Raw genomic sequence first — 23,958 nt, forward strand, 5'->3', positions numbered from 1 at the left:
GACACGATAATTTATTTAATTTTTGTATGTTTGTTTGGTTTTAAATCTCTATGTTGGGAAACAGCATCATGAAGAAGAGTGAGAGAGTCTGGGCTAATATTACGTCTGTGATGGTGCAGCCCCAAGAGAAATTCAACTCTTGCTTCAGCTGAGTGTTTGCAAGGGATAGTTACTGTGATTCGCTGCTGTAGTGGGAAACAAGTAGATTAGCTGCAGTTAGGATGTATGTAAAGTATAGATAATTACTGATGGTTATAAAATGAGTGAAACTGTGAGAATTATAATGAGCTGATAATGAGCTCGCAGGTGATGATTTTCAAATGGGCATCTGATTTTTTTTTTGATTTATTTTTTATTTTTAACCTACAGTGGTATTTTCAACAGCTTTCACTTACTTCCACCTGAGGATTTTTTGTGCCTTCTAGTTAGAAAGCAACTACACGAGGCTGATTAGGCCCTTCTGAGAGGATGGTGGGGAGAGGTAGGGTGGCACCTCAGAGTGATCTTGCACTGGACCTCCCAGCTGAGAATTCTTCTCCAGCAGCTGTGGGTCTGTCCACCCACCGTGTGTCCCCACTTGGCTGTGCTGCCTGCTGGGGCACCCTCCCATCCAGAAGAGAGGGATGGAACGGACTAACAGCTGCTTTTAAAACTTCTCCTTTATCTTTTTCAGCTTAATTTTGCCATTCAATCAAAATAAGTAGCAATGCTGGTTTGAACAGCTGTTTGACTTGGGTTTAGTTAAAGATGTTTGCAAAAGGTTAATGCTGGGTCCTAGGCTTATTTGAAGTTTTGTAGCTGGATAAGCTTACAATATCCCTGTGTCTTGTAAGCTATCTTCTTTGCTAACATGCTTAAAAACTCCATGGCAAGTTTTGTGTCAGAAATAATACTGAGAATAAAAAATCTTCTAACATTCAAAGTTGTACAGACAGATTAGATTCCGTGTGTGAGTGTGCTTGTTTTTTTGAGGATGGTTGCGTAGGAAGCATTTCCGTAGTAAGCCCTAATTCAGTGGGATGCTTTGCATCCTCAAGAGTTAATTGAATTTAGGTAGAATACAGGGACACTTAAAGCTTCTTTAGGTCAAGTAAGGATGGAGAAAGGTGGGTTGAATTAGTTCAAAGCACCTGTTTTCCAGACCTTTTAACAAGCAGTTCTGTTTTGGATGTTCACCTTGCCTAATACAGGTGAGGTCTAGAATGGTAGCCTGGATATGCATACATGCATCTTAAACTTTAGTAATTCTTTTTTTTTTTTTTTTTTTTTTTTTTAAGAAAAAACAAAAGAAAAACAACCCCCCATGCAAAACAAAACTGTGCAGTATTTGACGGGAAGCCAGTGTTACTCCCTTGAAACCGGAGTGGCATGCCTGAGTTAGCAAAGTATGAGCTAAGAATCTGGCAGAAGCCTTTTGCACAAAGGAAGGCTGAAAGAGTCTCTCAGGAAGCCTGTATGCTGCTAAATGTGGCATGTTTGAACATGAGACTGACATCATTGTGAGTTCATAGTAGTGAAAGAACAAAGTATCAGCCACAAATTAGACTGACCTAATTTTTAAGTAACTTCTAAAAGCTTAATAGCACAGTATGTTGCTTGTTCGGGCTGTTTATTTCTATCCCGACCTCTTGCTACTTAATTAAACTACAAGTTAACCCTCTGAAATGTTGAAGGAGTTGTTCAGGAAGGTGTGTGTGTTTCAGGGGTGCTGCAGACTTCCTTCCTTGGCTCTTTTTCCACCCTGACCTCAACCTTCAAATAAAGGAAGTGATTAAGGACCACCCATCGTACACCTTTATCCTTCAGGATCAGTTTCCTGGAGGTAAAAAATCAGGATTGCATACCAAACCCTAACTTATTCATATGGGCTGCTCACATGCAAGTTTCTTTGTGTAACTGGAAGTCGGTATGAAAGTTGTCAGAACGCTTGCCAGGAGTATCAATGGGAATTTATTTATAATCAATAAGTTGTTATTAAACTGAGCAATGTTATTTATTGATGAAGCCGTGATCATTGAAAAATAAATGGTGCTTGAATATCTACGAAATAAAAAGGATCATGCATTCTGGAGGTGACATTTCTTCCCAGTGTTCGTTAGACTCCACATGCACTGAAATTTATCCATCTTGTTGATATATTACTTCAGTTATTGCAGAAGTATATTGAGCCCTCCTAGCTTGGGATTACTTTGGCAAAAGTCAGTTCCTTTCTGGTTATTATTGAAAGGACTGTGTAAAACAGAGCACCTCTAGAAATTCTGAAGAAATATGAAATCTTTTTTGTAGGTTTTTACAAAACTGTACATACATGTAAGCCTACTTCAAACAGTGTAATAGAATAGTAACTTAAGCGTCTAGTTTTTGTTTCTCTCTGCTTTTCAAAATCCTTTAAGAAGCCAAGCAAGATTGCTACAAAACATTTCTTTCTGACACTGGTCTTTCACAAAGACCTGTATCAGATGATAACAATGTAATTTACTCCCACTGTTTGGTATTGAAAGTTTCTGTTTTTCAAAAATTTAAAATCCCTGTTCCCTTTTAATTCTTGCAACCTGAATATAATGGTGGTCACATTTTGTCAGATGTTCCTAAGGGGGATTACTATGTTTTGTGGTTGTGTCACTCTTCTTCCTCTATTTAAATGGCAGTGTTTTTAATGATGTAAGAGGCAGAGCTGGGGAATGTAAGTCACCCTCTGCCTTCTCCTTCTGCTGTAAGGAAGGATCTATATGGCTTCTCTTTTCAGTCATGTAGTTACCACACGAGAAGTGTGGCCTTAGCACCACTGCAGGTGCTGTATGACATGACTCAAATGCCAAGAAACCCTTAGGATCCTTTGGCAAAGAGGTGCGAGAACACTGTGTGCAGCACGGCTCAGTGAGATGCTGTGACTTACTTGTTTGTTCTTGAGCTGAGGCCATGCTGGTGTCATCTCATCAATTAAGAGAAAATTTGAGAACAGTTGTAATAAGCAGGCTGGAACAATTACCTTTGTGGGTAGAAATTATGCACGGAAATGTGTTGCATTCTGCATTTGTAAACTATCGGGAGCGTTACACCGTGGTGGTCAGGTCGGTCCCCCATCTTCTGGGTTTAGGAGTTTATGTATTTTCTGGGCCTCAGCTGCAGTTCGGTGGTACGCTGTCAGAGCCCTTGCCCCCCAGCATGGGATGCCTCCTTGCAGGGCTGCTACCACTGCTGAGTGTCTGGGGAGGCCTCACGGCTTGTCCTACTAGGCCATGCTCACTGGGAGCTGGTGCCACAAACCACGTGCGTCTTCCTTTCCTTCTCCACCCCCACCTCCAGGTGGACAGGCTGGTCCATGTTTGTGGGCTGTTTTCTGCCAGCCATTCTGTTTCCTTGCCATGTCAGTGTCATTCCGGGAGAAACCCTTAAGCTTAACCACTTTGCTGAGTAGGACTGAGCTTACATACGCATTTAGGTGTTTATTGTGCTCTGCATCCCTTCTGATATCTTCAAAGCCATTAAAGTGTAACCACTGTGGCACATCCCAGAGTATGCTTCTCTGAGTTTTTATCTCTGTGTAGCACACACTGTGGAAAATAGTCATTCAGCTTTGAGCTTGCAGAGATTCTTTGGCGTGACTTTGAAAATCGATGTCATTAACATTTATTAGGTGGGCTTTGTAAACTTCTAGATGCTTGTCTCTACAGCTGACAGGACATGTGAGCAGTGTGGTGCAGCACTGTATTTTCAGGCACAAGCAGGAAGAGACAAAGTATTAATGTTGACAGTTTAAAAATAAATAAATAAATAAATAAATTCCAAACTTTCTCATGCCCTGATGTGAACGGGTTGAATGTGCATGTTGCCTTCCGGGAGAACTGGTGTCATTTCCTCAAATGGGTGAAAGACTATTGCATTTTAACCCACAGCTTACTGTAAAAGTAGTTTACAGATCTCTGTTCTTAAAGGAGATTGACTCACTGTGATCTTTAGTCATTTGGTTTTAGAAAAGCGTCATTAAAGAGCCTGTTGTAAGAAATTCACCCCTGCCTTGCCCAGAAGCTATTTTGATTTTTTTCCCTAATAAGATAGCATCATTATCCCCTGCCTTTAATCCATCCTAGCGCTTGTGTGAAGCCTTTGGATCCATCTTCTGTTTTCATTATACAGTGACCACAAAACAGATTAGGGTTGCATCTTTATTTAATTTTATTTTTTATTTTTGGCTCCTTTATTTACAGGCCCACGTAACTTGATCAACTCTGTTGGAATGTCTCCCCCTTTAAGGCTGCCACTAGACAAAAGGCTAAGTTAAAGGCTAACCATTATCTGAAGGCTCTGAGGTCCTATCTTATCTTCTCTTTCAGGAAGACCTTTTAAAGAAATAGCATGAACTATTAGGGCTGCTGGGTTTAATGGTTATTTAGCACTACTCTTCAGAGCACTCATCCTCATTTTAGTCTGTTTCTTAGCAAGAAGATGACCACATAAAATACAAAGTCACTATTTGCATTGGTCTGCATAGCTGCAGAGAACGCAGTCGGTGATTCAGGGCGTGTAGGTGGTGAAGATGGAAGGAAACCTTGGTGTCACAAAAGCGGCTCCTGTAAACAACTCTTGTTCTACAAAGAGTAAGGAGGCATGGGGATTTCAACAGGTTGAAGATGTATAAAGTAGTTTAACCCTTTAAGGTGTTGAGTTTGTGCGTCTTTAAATTGAATGCTAAAATCCCATTGCTGTTCGAGACTGGCAAGTGTGGAATTTGCCAGTTGTCACAACTAAATGATGGATCCTATGTACAGGAGCCAAATAGAACTTGTGATGTGTTTTGTAAGGACAGATAACTGTCCTCCCATGTTGAGAACAGTTCGTAAACTGCCGTGGTTCTGGGTTGGATCTCTTCAGACTCAAGACTATACAGAATAAAGCAGACAAGTTTTGAAGCTTGCTAGCACGGGCTAAACAGAGTAATAAGTTTTATGCTAGATGCTTCATACAAGATCAAATTTTTGTGAAAGGTGAGGTATAAAGCTCCTTAGAAGGATGCTGTGGTGCTTGACTGCTCAGTCTCTCCCTTGCTTCTACCTTGTTTGGTGCGCCACAACTCCAGCTGTGGGAGGAACGCTCCTTGTGACCGGACTGGTTGGGTTCGTTTAGGTGCAGTTTTGGGAAGGCCCTAAGCAAGAGAGGAAAAAAGGCTTCCATTTCTAATTCTGGCTAATCGTGGAAAATAAAGAAAGGTATTTAAATAAGGCCTGGAGGACTTCTCATTTGCCAGAAGTAAGTCAAAATGCAAGCATATGTCCTTTTGTAATTCACCCTAATTGAAAGGATGTATATTTCTTTTCCTAAAGTCAGCAGAAAAATCCTGGCCTCTTAATGATGAAAGACTTTAAAAGAAAGAAAGAAAAAACAAACAAACAAAGAAACAAAAAAAAAAAAACACAACAAACCACCTTTATCCTAAGCAGGAATTGCTGAAGTTTCCCCTTTAGACTTGGGTGGCTCATTCATATTTCATTTCATATAGTATCCTCTCTTTCCCTCCCCCTTCTTACCACCAAGGCTAAAAAGGAGGAGGGGAGATATAAAATGTTTCCGAAAATTACAGGAAATGTCTGTTCCTTTAACAGCATTGCCAGGGAATTTCCAAATGTGCTTAATGCTTATGGCTGGACTTGCAGCAGCTCAGTCTTCAATCGTGAGTGGATCCTGTTCTAAAAATATGACACCTCCTTCCAGTAAAATATGTTGAAATGAAGTATATGCTTTGTTTCTCATCTGCTTTTCAGAATTAATTCTGCCTAATGGAGAAATGAGGGTTTGAGGACTGCTTTAAACTGCTGATTTCTCTCTATTCAATAAATTGCAGATAAGTATATTATATTGTTCTGTGAGATGGTAGTTTACTTGTAAGGATTTTGGAAAGGCAGGGATCTCAGGTACTAGTGAATGTGAAGACTGCCTGGCAGTCTTCAGGGAGCCTCCAGATGTCGCATGTGAAGCATTAAGGAACAAAATGGGGGATATTTTTTGTCCCATTACTTTGTTTTGGTGGACTATTGCAATGTGATCTCTGATCATGGGGTCTTGTCTCCAGGCAGAACCCGATCTATGTTAAGCACTGGGTAGTTCTCATTTCCAAGGGTAGGATTGGAAATGGAGAACATGGCAAATATGGTAGGATGAGCTTGCTCTTCGTTCTCCACTGCCTTCTGGTGGGATTCTGCCTCTGGGCTGGGGAAAGGAGCAAGATCTGCCAGGCCTCTTGTGAAGCTTGGGAGGATATCTGCCAGCTGAAACAGGTATGGGAAATGCGGACCTGGCAGTCTTTGGTAGATCCTTTATTCCACCTCTCTGCCCTATGCTGATGGGTTAGTGATGGGATGGACAGGCAGGGACCTCTCAGGGACACACATGTGGTGAAGGCCCCACTCAGGGTGTCCATCCCAGCAATCAGAGCCTAACCTGGGAAGCGAACTTAGTTACTTGTCTGGAGGGCTCCAGCCTCATGTTCTACTGTTTGCGTTTACAAGGGTTTTAAGAGCAGGTAACTGAAGACAGCGAGGTGGTTCTTGTAGCTTCTTTCCTTGTGAGGTGAAGATGGTTTTGAATCTGTTCACTAGCTTTCATAATACGGTCTGCCTTCTGCTGCAGTGGCTCTTCATGATTGTGATATCATTTACTACATGGTTCAGAGCCACTCCTGGATTTCGTAACAGGGCAATGCTTGGCAATAGTTTATTACCATGGTTTATGTTACAGTGATTGCTAAGCAGAGTTGTCAGCTCTTGATAGTAATGATTTGAATCTTGTTTAGCTGGCCAGGAAACTGTTGGGAATTGACACTAATGTGTTTATTTCCTCATATGAAGGTTATAATTTAATTTGTTCATGTAGGAATGGCAGGTGCTTTGCATAGAGTTTATATGGGTATGACTGTATGTAATGATTGGTGACATCAGTGTTACCAGTTTCCAGGGTTGGGTTTTTACTGTGGGGAGGTGGGATTCACTACCCAAAATGTTCTGTTTCGTTAGTCTTTGTCCATTCAAAATACAGCTGTAATCAGACTGACTTAGGGCAGTCTCTGTTATATACTGAGAAAGATTTAGTGAATTTACTTGAATTCATGCAAATGCATCACCTATGAAGACTAGTTACAAATTAGTTTTCTAGCAGAGAGATATGTCAAATCGTTTCTATGGCTTTATGGCTTTTAAGCTCAAGCTTTTATTTATTTATTTCTTCTTTTAAAGCTAGTAGAAACATTTGCTGTGTTGTTTTTTTCTTTTTTTTCCTTGTCTTTTAGAAAATAAGTATAACAACTTTCTGTTTCAGACCCTTTCTCTTTAAATGAGTGCAAACATTTAGAGATCCCAACTAGGTTTTTATGTGTTTGGGAGAGTTTTACAGTAAAATGATTACACAAAGTGTGAAATCTGTTTTCAGTTTTTTGACTTGTAATAAGGACTTTTTCTTTCCTATGTTTAGGTGTTTCCCTCTTCTGGCCTTTGTATGTGGACCACCACACTCTGTCCTGTTCAGCCCATTTAGAATTTGACTCAAGTGTAGGTGAGTAATTGGTTTTAACATGAAATGGTAATGAATTATGGAGTGCAATAAAAGTACTCAATAATTTTTGGCAGCTTGGACTTGATCATATGGGAAACTAATCTTTTAGCAATATGTTGAAATGTTCCCTGGCTGTCTAGAGTCCCAGGCAATAGGAAACTGAAAATATTATGTATTGTACCATTTGTTTGAAGTGGATTAGGTAAGCTTTTATTGTAAATGTCACAGAACTATATGCGGTGAACCTACAATGAAAAAATATTTTGAAATAGAGCTTCTTGCTTGTATGGGTGGAGAAGGGAGTCCCCAAATAAAGTCTTTGAGCTGTTGAATAGAGTGATGTAACATATCAACAGCATGTTCCAACACTTCTCATGAGCTCACATTCTATCAGGCAGGTTTCCCTGCTACATGTAACAAACGTTTACTATTCTACAATGAATGTCAAACAGGTTGGCTTCTTGGTAAATGCAAGTGATGATAATCTAGTACATTGCTTTGAGTTGCTGATGATACATGAATGATATTTGCAGGAACGTTGCACGTATTTGTGGGATATATTGAATAGGTCACCAAAATGTAGTGCTGGTATATTTTTTTTTGTTTTTCTCACTTTTTTTTCTTGGCAGGAGAACAGATTTTCTTATTTATAATATTCTTATTTATATAAAAAGCAGCATCTCACTGGTTTCTGAATGGAAATTCTATTTGTCTTGCTCAGCCTAGCTATCTGAGAGTGCTGGTGGTAAAAATGTCAATGAGCAGTAGGCGAGGAAATAAAGGACTTAAAAATCTAAGCTGGAGGCATATTTATGTACCTCATTCTCAGGAAGCTGATTTCCTTTCTGATTCCATCTGCCCATGTTTCAGTTCTCCGAGGTGAGCATGCTGAAATGGGGTGACTTTCCTTTAGAGCTTGTAACCAAAACAGAATAAGTAATTAGTGAAGCAAGATGAAAAACAATGAACCACTGAACAGAAAATTCTCCTTTGTGTGTTTTTTTCAGTGGATTATACCTGCCATATTCATGAACGTACAGTTCATGCATGTGGCTGCTAGGTATACAGGAAAGAGAAAATTAATACTATCCCATTTTGACTGTTCATATAGATCTGAAGTACAGATGCATGGGAAGTAGGACAGGAGGGAGAAGCCATTTGGATCATGCAAATAATCAAAGGAAAGCAGGGTGAAATTCTCAAAACTGCTTCTCTTTTTTGAACGTGGTACTTAAGTGACATTTTCTAAATAAATAAAAGTAGATGTTTCTATTTGAGGGGTGTCCTTACTGCATTCTGCTCTTGCACCAAGTGCAGTATGCAGGGGAAGGAGGATGATAACACTTTCTTGAGTCAGCTAAAGAGCTAAAAGATGCCCTCGGTCTCCCCAGCTGAGGAACATGAGCCCTTACGTCTTTTGTTAACAGGCTCATCTTTTAAATCACAAGCATTTGTGATGTCATTCCTGTGTGGTCTGCACAATGACAGACAACCTATAAGGCTTGTTGTAACCTTAGTTACATTTTTCCCCAGACTTTGCACTTTATTACATGGTTGTTGGATTCAGAGGGAGTATTGCTATTCTTTACTTTTACTGGAAATCTTATTTCCCTCGTGCCCAATAGACGCTTTGTGTTTCTGACTGCTGATGAGTAGCAATGTGAGCAGGGATGGTCTCTCCCTGTCCTTGTTTATCACTCAGTCTGTAGCAGCTTGGGTGACGAGCATCTTTCCAGAACAGCTTTTATTTCCATCTTCCTGGGGCTGGGGAGGGAATGCTGTGGCTGTCACAGATTTTAGTGGGAAAATGTCTCACGGGAATGGGAATTCACCCTGCGACTCTTAGATCAGAGTCCCTTTTTGATGCAGGAAGTTGTATATGCTTGTTTGTTGAGTATCAGGTGCCAGGGAATGGTGCTGATTGTAGGGGTACCAGCTATTGAACTACTTGCAGCTCCCGGCTCAGTAGTAATGAAGCCAGCTACTCTTTACAAGGCAGCTGATGTGCCCACAGTGGCATGCATATGGAAGTTTAGAAATTCCTACCTCTGTGCCTTGGTTCAGCTTCTGTTTTTTTTTTTTGTTTTTTTTTTTTTTTTGTGTGTGTGTGCTGGTGTCAATTCTGAGAAACATGAAAGTGAATCTGTTTATAGGGGAGGACAGTGTTTTTCTCATACGTGCATGTGTTTGCTTCTAGAAAGTGGAAAAATACAAGGCTTTAAAAATCAGCTCTTTCAGGTGTCTCAAGCTGAATATTCAGAAGCTTCCCTTCAGGACCTTCTAATGTTCAGATGCTGTAAAATTATTTTGTTGGCATTCTGTCATACACTGATGATGTATGTGAGAGCATTGCTGTAGGAACCTGACAAAGCAGGCATTAGTGATGGTGTAAACAAAATTGCTTAGCCTTTATGACACCAAGGTTCAACTTCAAGGTTATCTTCTTACGTGAGCTAGAAGCCCTTCAGAGATTGTAGCAAGGCATCTAAAAGCTTTTTGCCAGTTCCTTAACCTAGCTGGAATTAGATCATCATTCTGAGAGTTTTAAAAATATGTTCTTTCCACATCTGCCTCTCTAAAAATAGCTGCTATGATGTGAGCCAAAGCCTAAGATAACTAAAACAAGCATCCTTTTAAGAGATGATGTATGATGTAAGGGAGTCAAGGTGGTAGAAGTAGAAATTAAGACTGCATTCAAAATGCAAGTTCATTTGAGTGAAGAATCAAACACACAAGTGCCAGTTGTTTTGGTTATGTGGTTGTCTGCTTTGCTCCATCTGAGCCATGTGGGACAGGACAGGTATCCCTGAGACAAAGAGGGATCCTGTAGTTCTGTGGCACCATTATACATTCATATTAGAGGATCCAGTTTTGTTTGCATGGAAGATAGTAGGGTTCTTGTTATTTTGGTTCTTTAAACAATGTGAAGGGACTATAAAAATATTGGGCAAGTGGGCAAGTGTGGAGCAAAACTCTTTCATTTTACAGTGAGTTTAAAGTTAAATTTTCTTCTTTAAAAGACAACAAACAGTGCCTTATGTTTCAGCCCATCTGCAATGAGGAAGAAGCCATACAGCACTACCAATGTGTATGTGGATGACTTCATGTAGTACTCTCATAGCTGGACTATGTTTCACTTTTCCTTAATGCTGATTTCAGGGTAGAACATCCTGTGACTAAGATGGTTTCCCAGCTTGAAGATCAGCAACATAATGGCCTGTTTAGGACAAAGCATTATATTGCATCATTTTATGAGACACTGTGGTGTCATACTTTTGCAATCTAAGTCACAAGTAGAGCACAGAGAGAAAACAGCCAAGAAATTGAGTTTTGCCTTTTTACAAACTATGACTGAAATGAAACAGATATTTCAACACCTCCTAACAGCTGGGTGATAAGAGCAGTCACCAGGAAAGCGAGGAGGTCTGTGATGTTTACCTAGAGCAAGAGACTTACAGTTTTTCATGTTTAGATAGGTCCCAAGGAAGAATCTAAAAGTCAGATAGTACCAGAAATGGAGAGAGTTAAATCAGAACAAAAAACTATAATTGAAATTCTATTTTGACAGGATCAGCTCCATTGGGCAGGGGAGGAGCAACGTTTTTATCACTCACAATAATTTGAGATGGCATTACTTTCAGAAGTTTACCACTGTGTTAACACATTGCTAAATGTTAAGGTAATTGTGTTATTCAAGAAGCCTAGATGTATTAATACACACATTCTTGACCCAGTCACCATATAGGACTGATTTGAGTTCTTTTAAGGCACTTCTGAAACAAACTTCTCTCATCCAAGAGAGAAGAGTGAGACAAGAAGAAGAAAGTGTTGAGAAGATAAGGAATGTATCCAAACTGAAAGTTGCAAATTAAAGATTATATATTTTTAACAGCCTCCATTTTAGTGTTCTGTGGTTTCCAGTGCCTCAGCTGCTTTATTTTCCTTTTATTACTTGGTCAGCAATTTACCCATCAAAACAGACTGTCTAGTTCATGAACAAACTGTCTAGCTCACAGAACAGCTAGAGCCAATTCCCTCTATAGTCAGTGGAAAAGTTTTCATTGATTTCAGCAGGTTTGGTATCTGGCAGCCTTTGATGAAAGAAACAAAACAAAAAAGAAAGAGAGAATCACAATTCATGACAGGACATGTTGAAAGAAAAAAATGCAGAATGCTTTTTTTTTTTTTAATATAACACTACTATTATGAACTTTCACTTTTTTTCCTCCTTGCTTAATGGTATAGTCTTTTGATACCTTCCAGCCTGTCTACAGAGAGCCTGAGGCCAGTATATAATGACTACTCTTTGAGGAGGAGCACACCTGCTAATCAGGTTGCAAAGACTGCTTTTTTTAATAGACTTAATTAAAGCTTGGTATAGTAATTTTTCCAATACATTTTGTAGTTTAGAGCAACATGCATTTCAGTGCTCTATGCTTCCGTTTATCTGGACAAGCTTAAAAGTATTGGTGGTGCTATACAGTAATAATTAGGGCTTATAGATAATCACATTTTGTCAACCTTCTGGATGTTTATGTGAAACCTAGTGTTTTTCTTGTATTGGTACAAAAAAAACTCTGTTAATGTTAAAAACATGGATCAACTTTGTTTTATTTAAAAAAATCATTTGTTGTTGTTGCTGTTAAAGTGAAGTTTGTACTTCTTTATGCATCTAATTTATTTAAGAATTTGTATATGTGAGTTTAATATATCTAATGAGTAAAACATCTGCTAACCTGAGATTTCTCACTGCTAAACATAACTGACTTGTTGCTATAACAGGACTTTTAATAAACCATCCATAAATTAGTTTGAATTCATTACTTCTGTTGCAATTAAGATGAATAAAATAATTTCAAACTGAACCAGTAAGTCAATACTACAAATAAAATGCAACTTTTTCAGCTGAACCTTTAAACTGAAGACGTATGATTCTGTGTATTTAAAATTTGTTTTACAAAAATCTTCATATGTACCCGTATGTATGTTAAGAATTCAGGAAAATGTATCTTCATAACTTGTTCCTGTTCGCAAATATGTCACTGCCCTAAGAACGAGTGTCAATAAGCTATTTATCTTTTTTATCTGCCCACTTCAGTCTTGTGGCAGTTGAGGTACTTTGCTTTGTCCCAGCCAACAGAAAGCAGAGGTAGAAAGACTGCTTGGGTCACGGGCTAGATAGCATAGGCCACAACTGACATATGAGCTGCTTGAGTGTGTACTTCCTTGTGCGAGAGGTGTAGCATAGTTTTGCTGACCTAAAATCACTTCTCCAGGCAGGGAATGCTATGATGTGAAAGACGCAAGCTGGAGAAATGTGATTTCTTGGCTTTTCCCAGCTCTGACTGCTCATTCCAAAACAGGCTGCCACACTAATGAAGTGAGGAATTCTTACCAGGCATGTCATTTAATGTATAAGGCTCCAACCTGTGATCTCCACCACCTCGGCTGAAGAAGCCACCATCCACAGCTGCCCACTCTTGCTGGAGTTGGTTACTTTGGTAGCTGAATGTGTGGCTTGTGTTTGCTCCAGATCTCCTGTTTGCAGCCTTACATAGATGGCTGTCTGTGTAAATATGCACGATTACACAGAGACCAAGTTTTGAGCTGTGGGAGCAAAGCAACTTGACTTGTGCTTTCTATGGGATCTGTAGTTGCAGCACAAAATACACTAAAATGCAGCTAAATCCCTGAGACATGAACCACCATGGTGGCTATGTCTGAGGAATGCTGCTACAGAGATGTGTTCCATCAAAGTGTATTTTGGGAGACTCTGAAGAGCCCAAGATCAGCTGTGGGTCAGTAATACTAACAAATGGCAGTTTATTTACTGTTCCACTGCTGATGCTGTTTAGGCTGATGTGGATTAGAGGATCTAATTTCACAGAAGCACGGTTTGCTTCAGCTATTGTTTAGCATGCATGAAAAGTGTAATGCACCTCATGTAACAGTCCCAGTTGCTCCAGAAGGGCCAGAGACAGTCCCCAGTACTGTACATTTCAGCAGCATAGTCACAAGGCCTCTGTTTCAAGTCTGGTGATTAATTCAGATAAAACATTTGTGTCCTGATGCAGCATCTTGTTCTTCTGGTTTCTCTTCAACCATGTTCTTAAAGGAGAGAAGTGGATGCAAGTTTTTTGTCCTTTCTTTTGTACAGTTTCAGTTCCCAGATTTGCAGTGCTGGTTTGTGAAATACTTTCCAAGGCATTAAATTTTAAAAATGTATCTTAAGTTTTACAGCTTCTTACTTAAGTGGTGAAGTGCCGAAATGGGTCTAATTAGTTCTGCTATTGAAAGGAATACCATGATTTAGGGCACTATCTTTTAATTATATTCTTACAAAGTCTTGTGAGGAGGGAGAACGAGTGGCAACAAAAGTCTGCAATTAAGACAGGCTATGTTGCCTGAAATACAAGATAATTGTCCAGGCAAGATTGTTGGAATAGATTCAGAGGCTGTAGTTGCAAATACTCGCTCTGAAATGTTTGGAATACACAGCAAAGAGAAGAACTTCTCAGGAACGTATTTATTGTATGGTACAGAGCACTGTGCGGTTAGCCTCAAAGCTGAATGTTTTGTTCTGCAAACTTCACAGCCTCATCTGGTTTGTGTTTTTTATCTTTCCCTTCTTATAGGCTCTTAGTCCGGTGTGAAGCTGATGGGTGGGAGCAAAGGTAAAGAATGATGTAATGCAGTGGCAGCCAGAAAGCATCTTTTGTTTGAATTGTGAAATGACTACTCCAGTCATCTCCTGATGAATCAGATGTGAGGGGCTGCTTTGTGGAAAGAACCCTTTGTAACGGCACATCAACTGGAAGCAGGAGGAGATGTTCAGCTGAAGAGCTCTTTCTGAAAATGGGTTTAACTTTTCTTTTGCCAGTCACTGCCAGCATGACCTCATACACTTCTAGTACAATGGTGTGGCTAAGCCTTTGAGTACACAGCCATTACATCATCGCAGCAAATTAGAGAGGGAGGTGGTGAAAGAGACCTTATTGTTGTCATGGCCGATGAGATGATCAGGACTCAACTCATTGTCGCCGACAAGTTGGTGGCTTTGCTGGAGAGTGGTACAGAAAAATTGCTACTGATTGACAGCCGCCCCTTTGTGGAATACAATACATCCCACATCTTGGATGCCATCAACATCAACTGCTCCAAGCTTATGAAGCGGAGGCTGCAGCAGGACAAAGTTTTGATTACAGAGCTCATTCAGCATTCAGCAAAACACAAGGTAGGGGTCATTTTCCTGTTATTCCTTCTATTTGTTTAAAAAAACTGTGCCTGGAGAGCAACTTGTAATAACTTTCCTTTGGGCATTTTGGTTTTAAAAAACAAATTTGGGAGATTTTGTTTTGCAAAGACTTGATCTGATTTAAGATGCTGTCAGTTACTATTAAGTTTGTATTTGGTATTCTGTGTAGCAATGCTCTCCTGTAAATGACAGAGTACTGTTTAGGGACTTGAAAATGACTGAGAAAGAACATTTTCGGGGTTCTTGTAAATCTTGCAAAGCACTGTCCCTTAAAAGTATGTAATCAATGCAGTAAACATTCATATTCTAATCTTTGAAAGATTCTTTGGAGTCTGTGGTGGTATGGATCGCTTAGCAAGTGGTTGTACAGCTTGGATAGAAACTGTAGCTCTGTCAATCCTGGCTCCTGCTTGCTGTTTGAAATGCTTTTCATGTGAGTAGTGTGAAGGATTTTTAAACAGAGTTAGCAGTGAAAAGAAAATAGCCAAGCTGTTTAAACATAATGTGTATCTGGTGGATTTTTTTATTTTTTAATCTAGTGGTACTTGTTTCAAATGTTTTGGGTAACAGAAATAATCTGAAAGCAAGAACATAATATACATGTGTTTAAAACCGAAGTGGTGTTTCTTATTAGCTTAAGCATACTTTTTGCATAAAGTTTTATAGACGGCTGAAATGTGTGTGGCTTTAGGCAGTTTAAGGTCTCTGTACTGTTTAAAAAGGAGAAAAAAAAAAAAACAAACAAAACAGAGTGGACCTTCTTGTAAAAAAAAAAAAAAAAAGTAGGTTAAAAAAACTAGCTAAAGATGAAGCATTTTACTAGTGACGTAAAATTACCAAATCATGATTTACAGTGTATGCTTCAACTTGGAGCAAATAATCAATTAAAAAACTCTCAATATTCCTGACCAAATATAATTCCTCTAAGATAAAAAATTGTTTTTCATACAGCTGTATATGAAATCTATATATCTGAAGTGCTGCATAGCAAGCACGTAGGAACCCTTAGCCTGACTTTATGCAGGTGATAATGGGGTGCTTTTAATCATTTTCCTCCTTCCTATCTTACTCGATTATTTGTGTTTCAGATTGAAATTGATTGCAAGCAGGAAGTGGTGGTGTATGACCAAAGCTCTAAAGACGTGACCTCTCTCTCATCTGACTGCTTTCTTACTGTGCTCCTGGGCAAACTGGAGAAGAATTTCAGCTCTGTTTATCTGCTTTCAGGTATGATGTACCAAGATAAAAATGGCACTTGAATAAGGAGAAAAAAATGCTATTGTTATAGCTGATGTGTACAGAGTTTTGCAACAGCACTGCTGTAAGCTGCAGTTATAACATGACTTTCTCTTTTGTTCTTTATGCATATAGTGATGTTCATGATACATGTAATGCTTAGAAATTACATCGTACAGAGGATATGTAACACCATTGGTGTTGTGCAAATGGAAATTTATCAACACAGATTTTTCTTTTTTACATACGTATGTCAAAAGTATGTCAAAACTACTATAAGAAAGGTGCTTCCCTGGTGTTTTAAGTCTATGTGCTAGGAGGTGTGTGCTTCCGTGCTGAATTGGTAATTACTACAATAATAACAAGAGAAACAATCTCCCATCATTTGAGAAATTGTTCTTTGTGACTTTTAAATCTTCATTTCTTTATGAAGAGATACTAGTATTTAGGTCTTTTTTTTTTTTTTTTGGTTTAAATTCCAGCTCAAAGCATCTGTAGACATTCAGGTCCTTATAATACATGATTTCTTAGTGTTTGATGTGTGTTTTTGTTATTTCTGTCATAGAATTATTTAGCTTGGAAAAGACATCTTATATCATGTAGTTCACCTTTAACCTAGTACTAAAGTCCACCACTGAACCATGCTCCTAAGCTCTACATCTACAGGTTTCTTGAAGGCCTCCAGGGATGGTGACTCAACCACTTCCCTGGGCAGCCTATTCCAATACCATACAACTCTTTCAGTAAAGAAATTTCTCCTAATATCCAACCTAAACCTCCCCTGTGGCAACTTGAGGTCATTTTCCCTTATCACTTGAAGAAGAAGCTAGTCCCCACCTCACTGTATCCTCCTTTGAGGTAATTATAGAGCCATGGGATAGTAGACCCAGTCTTTTCAAGAAGTAGCAAGGAGGGGTGTGAAGTAGATACAGGGCTGAAAGAAGAGGGGATGATGAATAGAAGTAGGAAATACATTGCAGTGACTCAATCAATGATCTAATGAAGTATATACACAGTCTCTGAGAAATGTTAAAACTGCAGTCAGAGACTAATGATGACAAAAAAAAATCAAGAACTCCAGAGAGATACGTCCTTTTAACAAGAAGGTTTTGCTGAGGTTTGCAGTGACTTTAGATGAAAGTGGCAAGGAGGTGGTTATGTTACTGAGAAAACTTTTCCCAAACTGTTTTGAAAGTGAGTACAATGAAAATGAATAATTTCTGCACTTGGACAGGTGCATTTGGTTCTAATGTAAGCTAGACTTACAACAAACTAAGATCTTGCTTTAGCTGTGTCTGGTGCTTGTTTTCTTTGCTCTCTTGGTAAGAATCATGCCTGTGGTTGTGGACTAAACTATAAGACTAAGTAACTCCTCTTCCACAGGACACACCAAATGAACATGTGGTCTCTAGGCACAGTAAATGCTTACTGATAGAGTATTGGTGTATGTAATTAATACTCTATTAGATTTAAAACATTTGAAAAAAAGATGACTTATAATGCCTCATAAGAAACATCAATTTTATTGTTCAAATACCCAACTCTGCTTATCTATCCTAAAGTTTTTGTAATAACCAGAAGCATATTATAGCTCCATGAAGCAATACAAACTATTCACAACTTAATTCCCATGCTGGAAAGAGACACAGCTCTCTAATGACTAAGAATTCGACCCCATGGTGGGGAGGAATGGGAGAGATCTCCTGAATAAAGCCAAGCAGAGGAGAGTATCACAAACCTTTCCTGTCTTCAACTACTTGTACCTCTATAGATTAGTGGCATGAAACATGTCTTTGATCATCTTCTCCCTCTGCTGGACCCCATGAAGCAGACAATGAGAGTGTCTCCATCCTCAGACTTGTCTGTGTCTTCTCTAGGAACGGACAGTACCAGAAAGGGAGTGTACTGCAGCTCCCCAGTGCATAGTCTGGGCAAACACCAGTTGCATATCTCATAATGATGCTATGTTTTTTTTCTCTTATTTCTAGCACATGGTAGTTGTCTGTTCAAACTGAAAATGCAACATTAAACCACATACAAGATAGTAGCTGGATGAGGTGAATTTAGCAATGTGCAGCTGTTGAAGGTTCGTTTGGCTGTTAGAGGGAAAGAAAGGGAAGCTGATGTGTTAAAGCCCATCTTAAAAAAAAAAGCAGGATTTTAATTTTAACATGTCAAATGCATTTCTCTTAGAAAAGATTAGATTCGAGAGTTTAATCCTTTTTTCTTTTTTTGTCAAATAGCTAGTGATGGGGATGTTTGTGAATGCAGAAATCTGATGATTTTAAAACCAATAATAGCAGAGTATAAGAACAAAAGGAAAATGTAAAGAAAGTGTTCACTACTGATTAATTAGAACTAAGTGCTTGTTTCAGGAAATGTACCCAACTAAGATGAATTGGTAATATAGCAATTAACATAAACTGTGTTACTTCACTCTGTAGCACTTCCTTGTCTTCTAATGATTTTGTTCTGGTTTTAATCCTTACATAAAAAATAGCTTTCACAGTCCTGTTGTGTTTTTTTCTTTGTTTGTTTTAATATCTGTTAAAAAACTAGTTACTTAAGCAAAAACAAACAAACAAAAGAAACCTTTTGGTGTGTGAGATGAAGGAGAAAGTGCTAGATTTGGTCTTATACAATGTTCCTTGGAGTTTGATATGTGGCTATTAAGAAACTAGATAAAATGTGTTGTTTCAGCAAGTTGAAGACAAATGCTCATAAACATTTATGGTTTATAATGAGAGTAGGGGTCAGTGCACTCTGTAGAAAGAAAAACCTTTGTACTTGAGTTTTCCCTAAACCACTCAATGTAGTTTATTTAAAACAGTGACCTTAAATAAACATTTTCAGGTAGGAAAATATATTTTGTTGAGATAGAATAAGCAGCAATGAACAAATTTCTGAAATTTCTGCATCTGTTCTTTCTGCCTTCCCCCATTACTGAACACTCAGTACGTTTTTTTAAATATATTTAACATATTTTTATTTATAATTTTGTTTATTAAGGTTGTGCATAAAGGTATGTTCAACCCTGGAGGTTGTTTTTCATTGAAGTAGCTAATGTAAAGACCTCAAAGGAACCCTTACCAATTAGTTCAAGCTCTTGATCTAACCTCATAAAAATATTTATAATCTGGTGGGGAATGTTCTCAGGAATTTAAATACTTGTTTTGGTTCTTAATTTTTAATAGTGCACAAAATACTGATATGTGGGTACTGAAGGCTTAGCCTACTCCTGTCATTGCATCTACTTGGCTGAGTTAAGTAATACTTAAACATAGGGATGTGACTTGATTCCTTCTCTTACCATAATTTGAGAACTGGATTTACTTTTATGGAGTCCTGCCTGTTCCCAGTTACGGTATTTTTATGATGTTTCTGCAGAGCAAGCAGAAACAGTTGAGAGAGACTACTGACTGTTGCTTAACAAATTATTATTGTTAAGGTGGAAAACAGCAAGAATCTTGCTTAAATCCTATTCCACTATGCCAGTGGAAAACATTCACATTCTACTTTCCATGCTCTTTCCTTCTTCTCTTAATCTGGCTTGCTCCTGCTAGGGCAAGCACAGATGTATTCATGGCAGTCACCTTTCAAATGTTGCCTGTGATGAGAATGAAGTTGAGGGTTTTAGATGTGTGTGCTTGTGTGTGTGCAGAAAACTCACACTAAACAGAAGGATTTCTTAAAAAGAAAAAATAAAAATTAAAACCAAAACACAGAAATCCCTACCTCTCTGTAATTCCAACCTAAGATCAAAAATTGTGATAGCCTAATGCAGAAACACTGTACTGGCTCTGAACTGAAACCAGAAGCAAAAATCCTTGTAGTTGGGTGGATGTGGAGCAGTGATGAATGTCTAAGAGAGACTAGATAACCATCAAAGTACTGTAAGGTAGGATCATAGAAACAGTTTCAGTGAACCTTTTAAGAGTTTCTTAGTGCTGAAAGAACTGAGCATATTTTGCCAGCAAGCCGTGAAGAACATATTTTTTTTGTCAGTCCTCAGTTTGACACTTAGACTTGATGTACTTCAAGGTACAGTGCTACTAAGGCAGAAAACTCGCATAATGCATCAGATTATAAAGCCTGGGGATTCAGGGGAGTCAAATATACTAGAAGCCTTTTGTGAGATTTTAGATCTGCCTGTTACTACTCCAGTGCATGAAGGATGTGATATGGATATACATGTAACTGTATTTCACTGGACTCATTCCTCTCATTAAATACCATCAACCTGATCTGCAGATGTAATCAGGGTTGTGTATACCTAAATATCGTCTGTGGAAAACTTGTTTTGTGGTTGGAAATGAAACTGCCGTCCTTCAATGGATGAATCAAAGACTACAGGGAAAGAATGACAGGCTTCATACTCAAGTCAGATGAGAACTGTCTTAGTAGTCCATGAATTTCTTTGTGCTACTTATCTTTCAGGTTTATCCCAAGTTATCTCTGTCATTCAGAGAATCACTAGCAGAGAATTACAGATTTTCTAGGCGCCCAGTGTGCAGCCCCCATGTGGCTCACAGAAACATGGAGTCAGGGAGCTGTACACCACCATTCCAAAACCTCGCTTGGACGTAGGTGCTGTCACCCCAGAAAAGAGTCATGTTGACCAGCAACTGAAGCCCAAGCGGTGAATTGCCTGCTAATCTCTGCTACATGCAGTTCTGCCTTTGAATAATGTGAGCAATAATATGATTCAATGGATGTTGCTTTCATAAGACCTCTCTGATAAGCTTTTACAGAGCACAGAGCTGTTGTGATAAGCAGAAAGACATTATTAATAATTAATTTCATATTCAGTGATGAATGCAGGTTACATACAGTGGTCAGCAAATGAAGTCATAAACTGAGTGAGTATGAAAAGAAAGAGCAAACAGAATGAGTTCACTGAGACTGTGCAAAGGTCCCGGAAACAAAATAGTGAGAGATTAGCTAGGGACTGTTGCAAAAGGTGGGTTTTTGCTGAAACTTTCCAAATCATTGTTTCCCTGTGACCTGTCCATCACCGACACAGTGTGTGCATGACGTGGAAGTCTTGCATGGAGGACACAAAGAAGGAAGCAAGACAAAGACTTCTTCCAAGGTCTTGTTTATGCTGGTGTTTTTCTTAAAAATACTTGAAATCATAAGTCGATGTAAAGGAGTCCCACTACAAGAATGTCAGTATCTCCAGAGTATGTTTACCATTGTGTTGTCTCTACCTGGCTAAAGCAAAGCTGTATGGAAAAGAAAGTGCAGTGCTCTCTCCTGGCTTTGTCACTGAAAAAGCCATGCCTTGTGGCAGAGGAGCAGGACATCTTAAGAATATTCTTTTATAGGTACAGCTGGTCATTTCCATCTCATGAAGCAAACAGGGTTGAAAGACTGAGCCTTCCTCCCTGCTTCAGCAATCCCACGTGACCAGTAGGAGGCTTCCCAGTGTGTGCTGAAAGATGGCAAAAGTTAGTTGTAGTTTGTGCTGTCTGATAAATTTCCATCTAACACACAAAAGCCTTTCAATGTTTGGATTTGGAGCTTAATAACCTTTGGTTGTGGCTGGCTGAAGCTGTGAGCATTCCCTGTAAGCAAGTCTTTGGAGGGTGCCTCAAGGAGAAGAGCACAACTCCAAATGGTGGCCGTTAATTAATGTAATCAAGTGTTCTGCAAGTTGAAATAACTGCAGGCAGAATGAGCTGTCAAATATCCTGCTGGCATTTAGAGGAAGAAGGGTAGTCACAAGATGATGGCAGGCTTCCTCACACTGACTGTTGATGCCATTACAAGCCAGTTTCTAATGAAAAAGGTAGAAGTCTTGCAGCATGAGCGTGGTATTGCTGAATTGGTCCCGTGTCGCATGGTCAGTGTTAGCGGGAAGGAGAAGGAAGCGGGGAAGGAGCTTGGCTCTGAGTCGCCCTCTACAAAAGACTCCTCTCTTTCAATTTTAGCGAAAGCATAGAAAAACTAGTACCCTTGGCTACAGCTGGTCCTCTGTGAATATCCTCCCACCCTTTGTACTTAAAATGAAGTTTTGAGTGTTCGCGTAGTGCCATGATTGTTTTAAGCACTTGAAAAATGGGAGTAGGTTTTATTACTTTCATATGTGTATTCACTTGCTGTCTTTTGAGCGAGAGCAAAGTTTGACTAGCGTGAAACTCTCATAACATTTCTCAAACCCAAGAATAACTTGTTAACTTGGCTTTTGTTTGGGATACCTCTAGATACTTGTGAAACTTAATTGACTGAAATCACAGCTGGGGTCTTTTTTTTCTTTAACGGCAGAAGGGGCAAGCGTGAACGTCCAGTATGCTCTCTGTGCTTGAGGTTCATCTGACTCTTCTACTGGTGCATGCCACCTGGGTGGGTGGGTGGATGGAGTTGACCCCTTTCTCCTCCTGCCTGCCCCCTCAGCCTTGTTTGCTTAACCTGCCTATTAACCTTGTCTTACCAAAGGCAGAAACCCTCCAGGGCAAATAACTTCCTTTGCTACCGTGCTTGTAAAACACCTAGTGTAACAGGGCCACTATCTGTACGCTACTGTAATAATAAAATTAAAAAAAAAAAAAAAAGAAAAGAAAAGAAAAAAGTTTTCTGAAGCAGAGACTTCAATCTGGTAGATGAAGTGGCGGATGGGACGGGAAGGGGGGAGGAGGGCTGTCTGCCCGGATGGCAGCGCTCCTGGCGGGGCTGAGCTTATGTAATGGAAAATGGCAAGCGTCCCTGCTTAGCTGGGCTGGAATGCATGAGTTGCAGTGGGCTGTGTAGGTCTGCAGCTCGTTTAAACAAAGTGGAAACATTGTAGATTCATAAAATTCTGAGTCAGAAAGTTTACAACTTTTCCTCATTATGGCAGGGGAAAAATCCATATGGCGTCTTTTACATAAACATTTTAGCGTTTGGTGGGAGCGTGACTGTGGAAGTGCTGATAAGTCACAGCATTAAGAGCCTCTTATCTGAGGTGAGCCGAATGTTAGTTAATGTTTTGTACTTTTTCTGTTTTTTTGTTTGTTTGTGTGTTTAAATTTGATTTCTGCATAGTTTTCAGTAATACTAGAAACGTTATATACCTAGTGCTGATCATTATTAATGGAAACAACTTCCAAATTGCTGGGGGAGGGGGGTCAGGGGAAGAAGGCAGTTAAACATGAATATACTCCGCTATGTATCTGTGTTGGGTACAGAAGTTTGGTAGGGCTTACTTAGAATCCAAGTATTATTTTGCAGAGGTAGCTACAAATTTTGTTGCTTTTCTGTTACTTTTCCTTTAAAATGGGATACTAATATAACATTTATTACCATATGTCCATATAAAATTTGAGTAATCACTGCCTTTAGTGAAGAAGCAAATTCTGGACTAAAAGAAGGCGTTGGAAACTTCTGTCAAATAAACAAGCTTCAAAGTCTCCTTGCAATGCTTTTCTGGTGCACACTTCGAAGTCTCCTTGTGATGCTTTTCTGGTGCACACGTCATCTCTGGTTTTTGACTCATCACTTGGGTTTTAGACCTTTTCCACTCCCTGCTAACTGCATTAAAATAGTTGTGTTTGACACTGAGGTAATACTGATGAACTGGCAGACAATTAGATCTTGTGGGAAGAGGAGGGAAGTGGCTTCTGGTCTGTTTTCAAGATGAATTCATTGAAGAAATCCAATTTCTCTCTTTGATGTTTTCTGAACTGTCAGAACCCGAAGGGGGAAGAAAAAGGAGCAGTGTCTGATTTGAACGGCACTTCAAGAGTAATGCCACCATTTGCTCTGTTACCAGTGTGCATTTTGCTTGGGCTTTTCCAGCAGACTCTGTGGCCTTTGAAAAACAGACATGTGCTGCCTCTTCTCTCTACATCAGGAGCAAGAGAAGGGATCTTCCTGCGCATCCCGAGTGAGACATGCAGTGCTGCAGGGCCAGCTGGACCTACTGGGATGTTATATAAAACACTTCA

At 39.3% G+C, this 23,958-nt stretch overlaps 1 protein-coding gene across 6 annotated transcripts in view; it reads left to right on the plus strand.

The window, feature by feature from the left end:
• Window positions 1–23,958, plus strand: part of DUSP16 (dual specificity phosphatase 16) — a 67,989-nt gene that overhangs the window by 21,317 nt on the left and 22,714 nt on the right. For all 6 annotated transcript variants that reach the window (XM_048053636.2, XM_048053634.2, XM_066999829.1 and 3 more), the window contains 3 exons: window positions 7,462–7,542; window positions 14,178–14,776; window positions 15,886–16,024. In XM_048053636.2, coding sequence (XP_047909593.2) covers window positions 14,546–14,776; window positions 15,886–16,024 — 370 coding nt within the window. In that variant the 5' untranslated portion in view covers window positions 7,462–7,542; window positions 14,178–14,545. The remainder of the gene's footprint in view (window positions 1–7,461; window positions 7,543–14,177; window positions 14,777–15,885; window positions 16,025–23,958) is intronic.

Source organism: Anser cygnoides, chromosome 1 (assembly GCF_040182565.1).
Source record: "Anser cygnoides isolate HZ-2024a breed goose chromosome 1, Taihu_goose_T2T_genome, whole genome shotgun sequence".
NCBI lineage: Eukaryota > Metazoa > Chordata > Aves > Anseriformes > Anatidae > Anser > Anser cygnoides.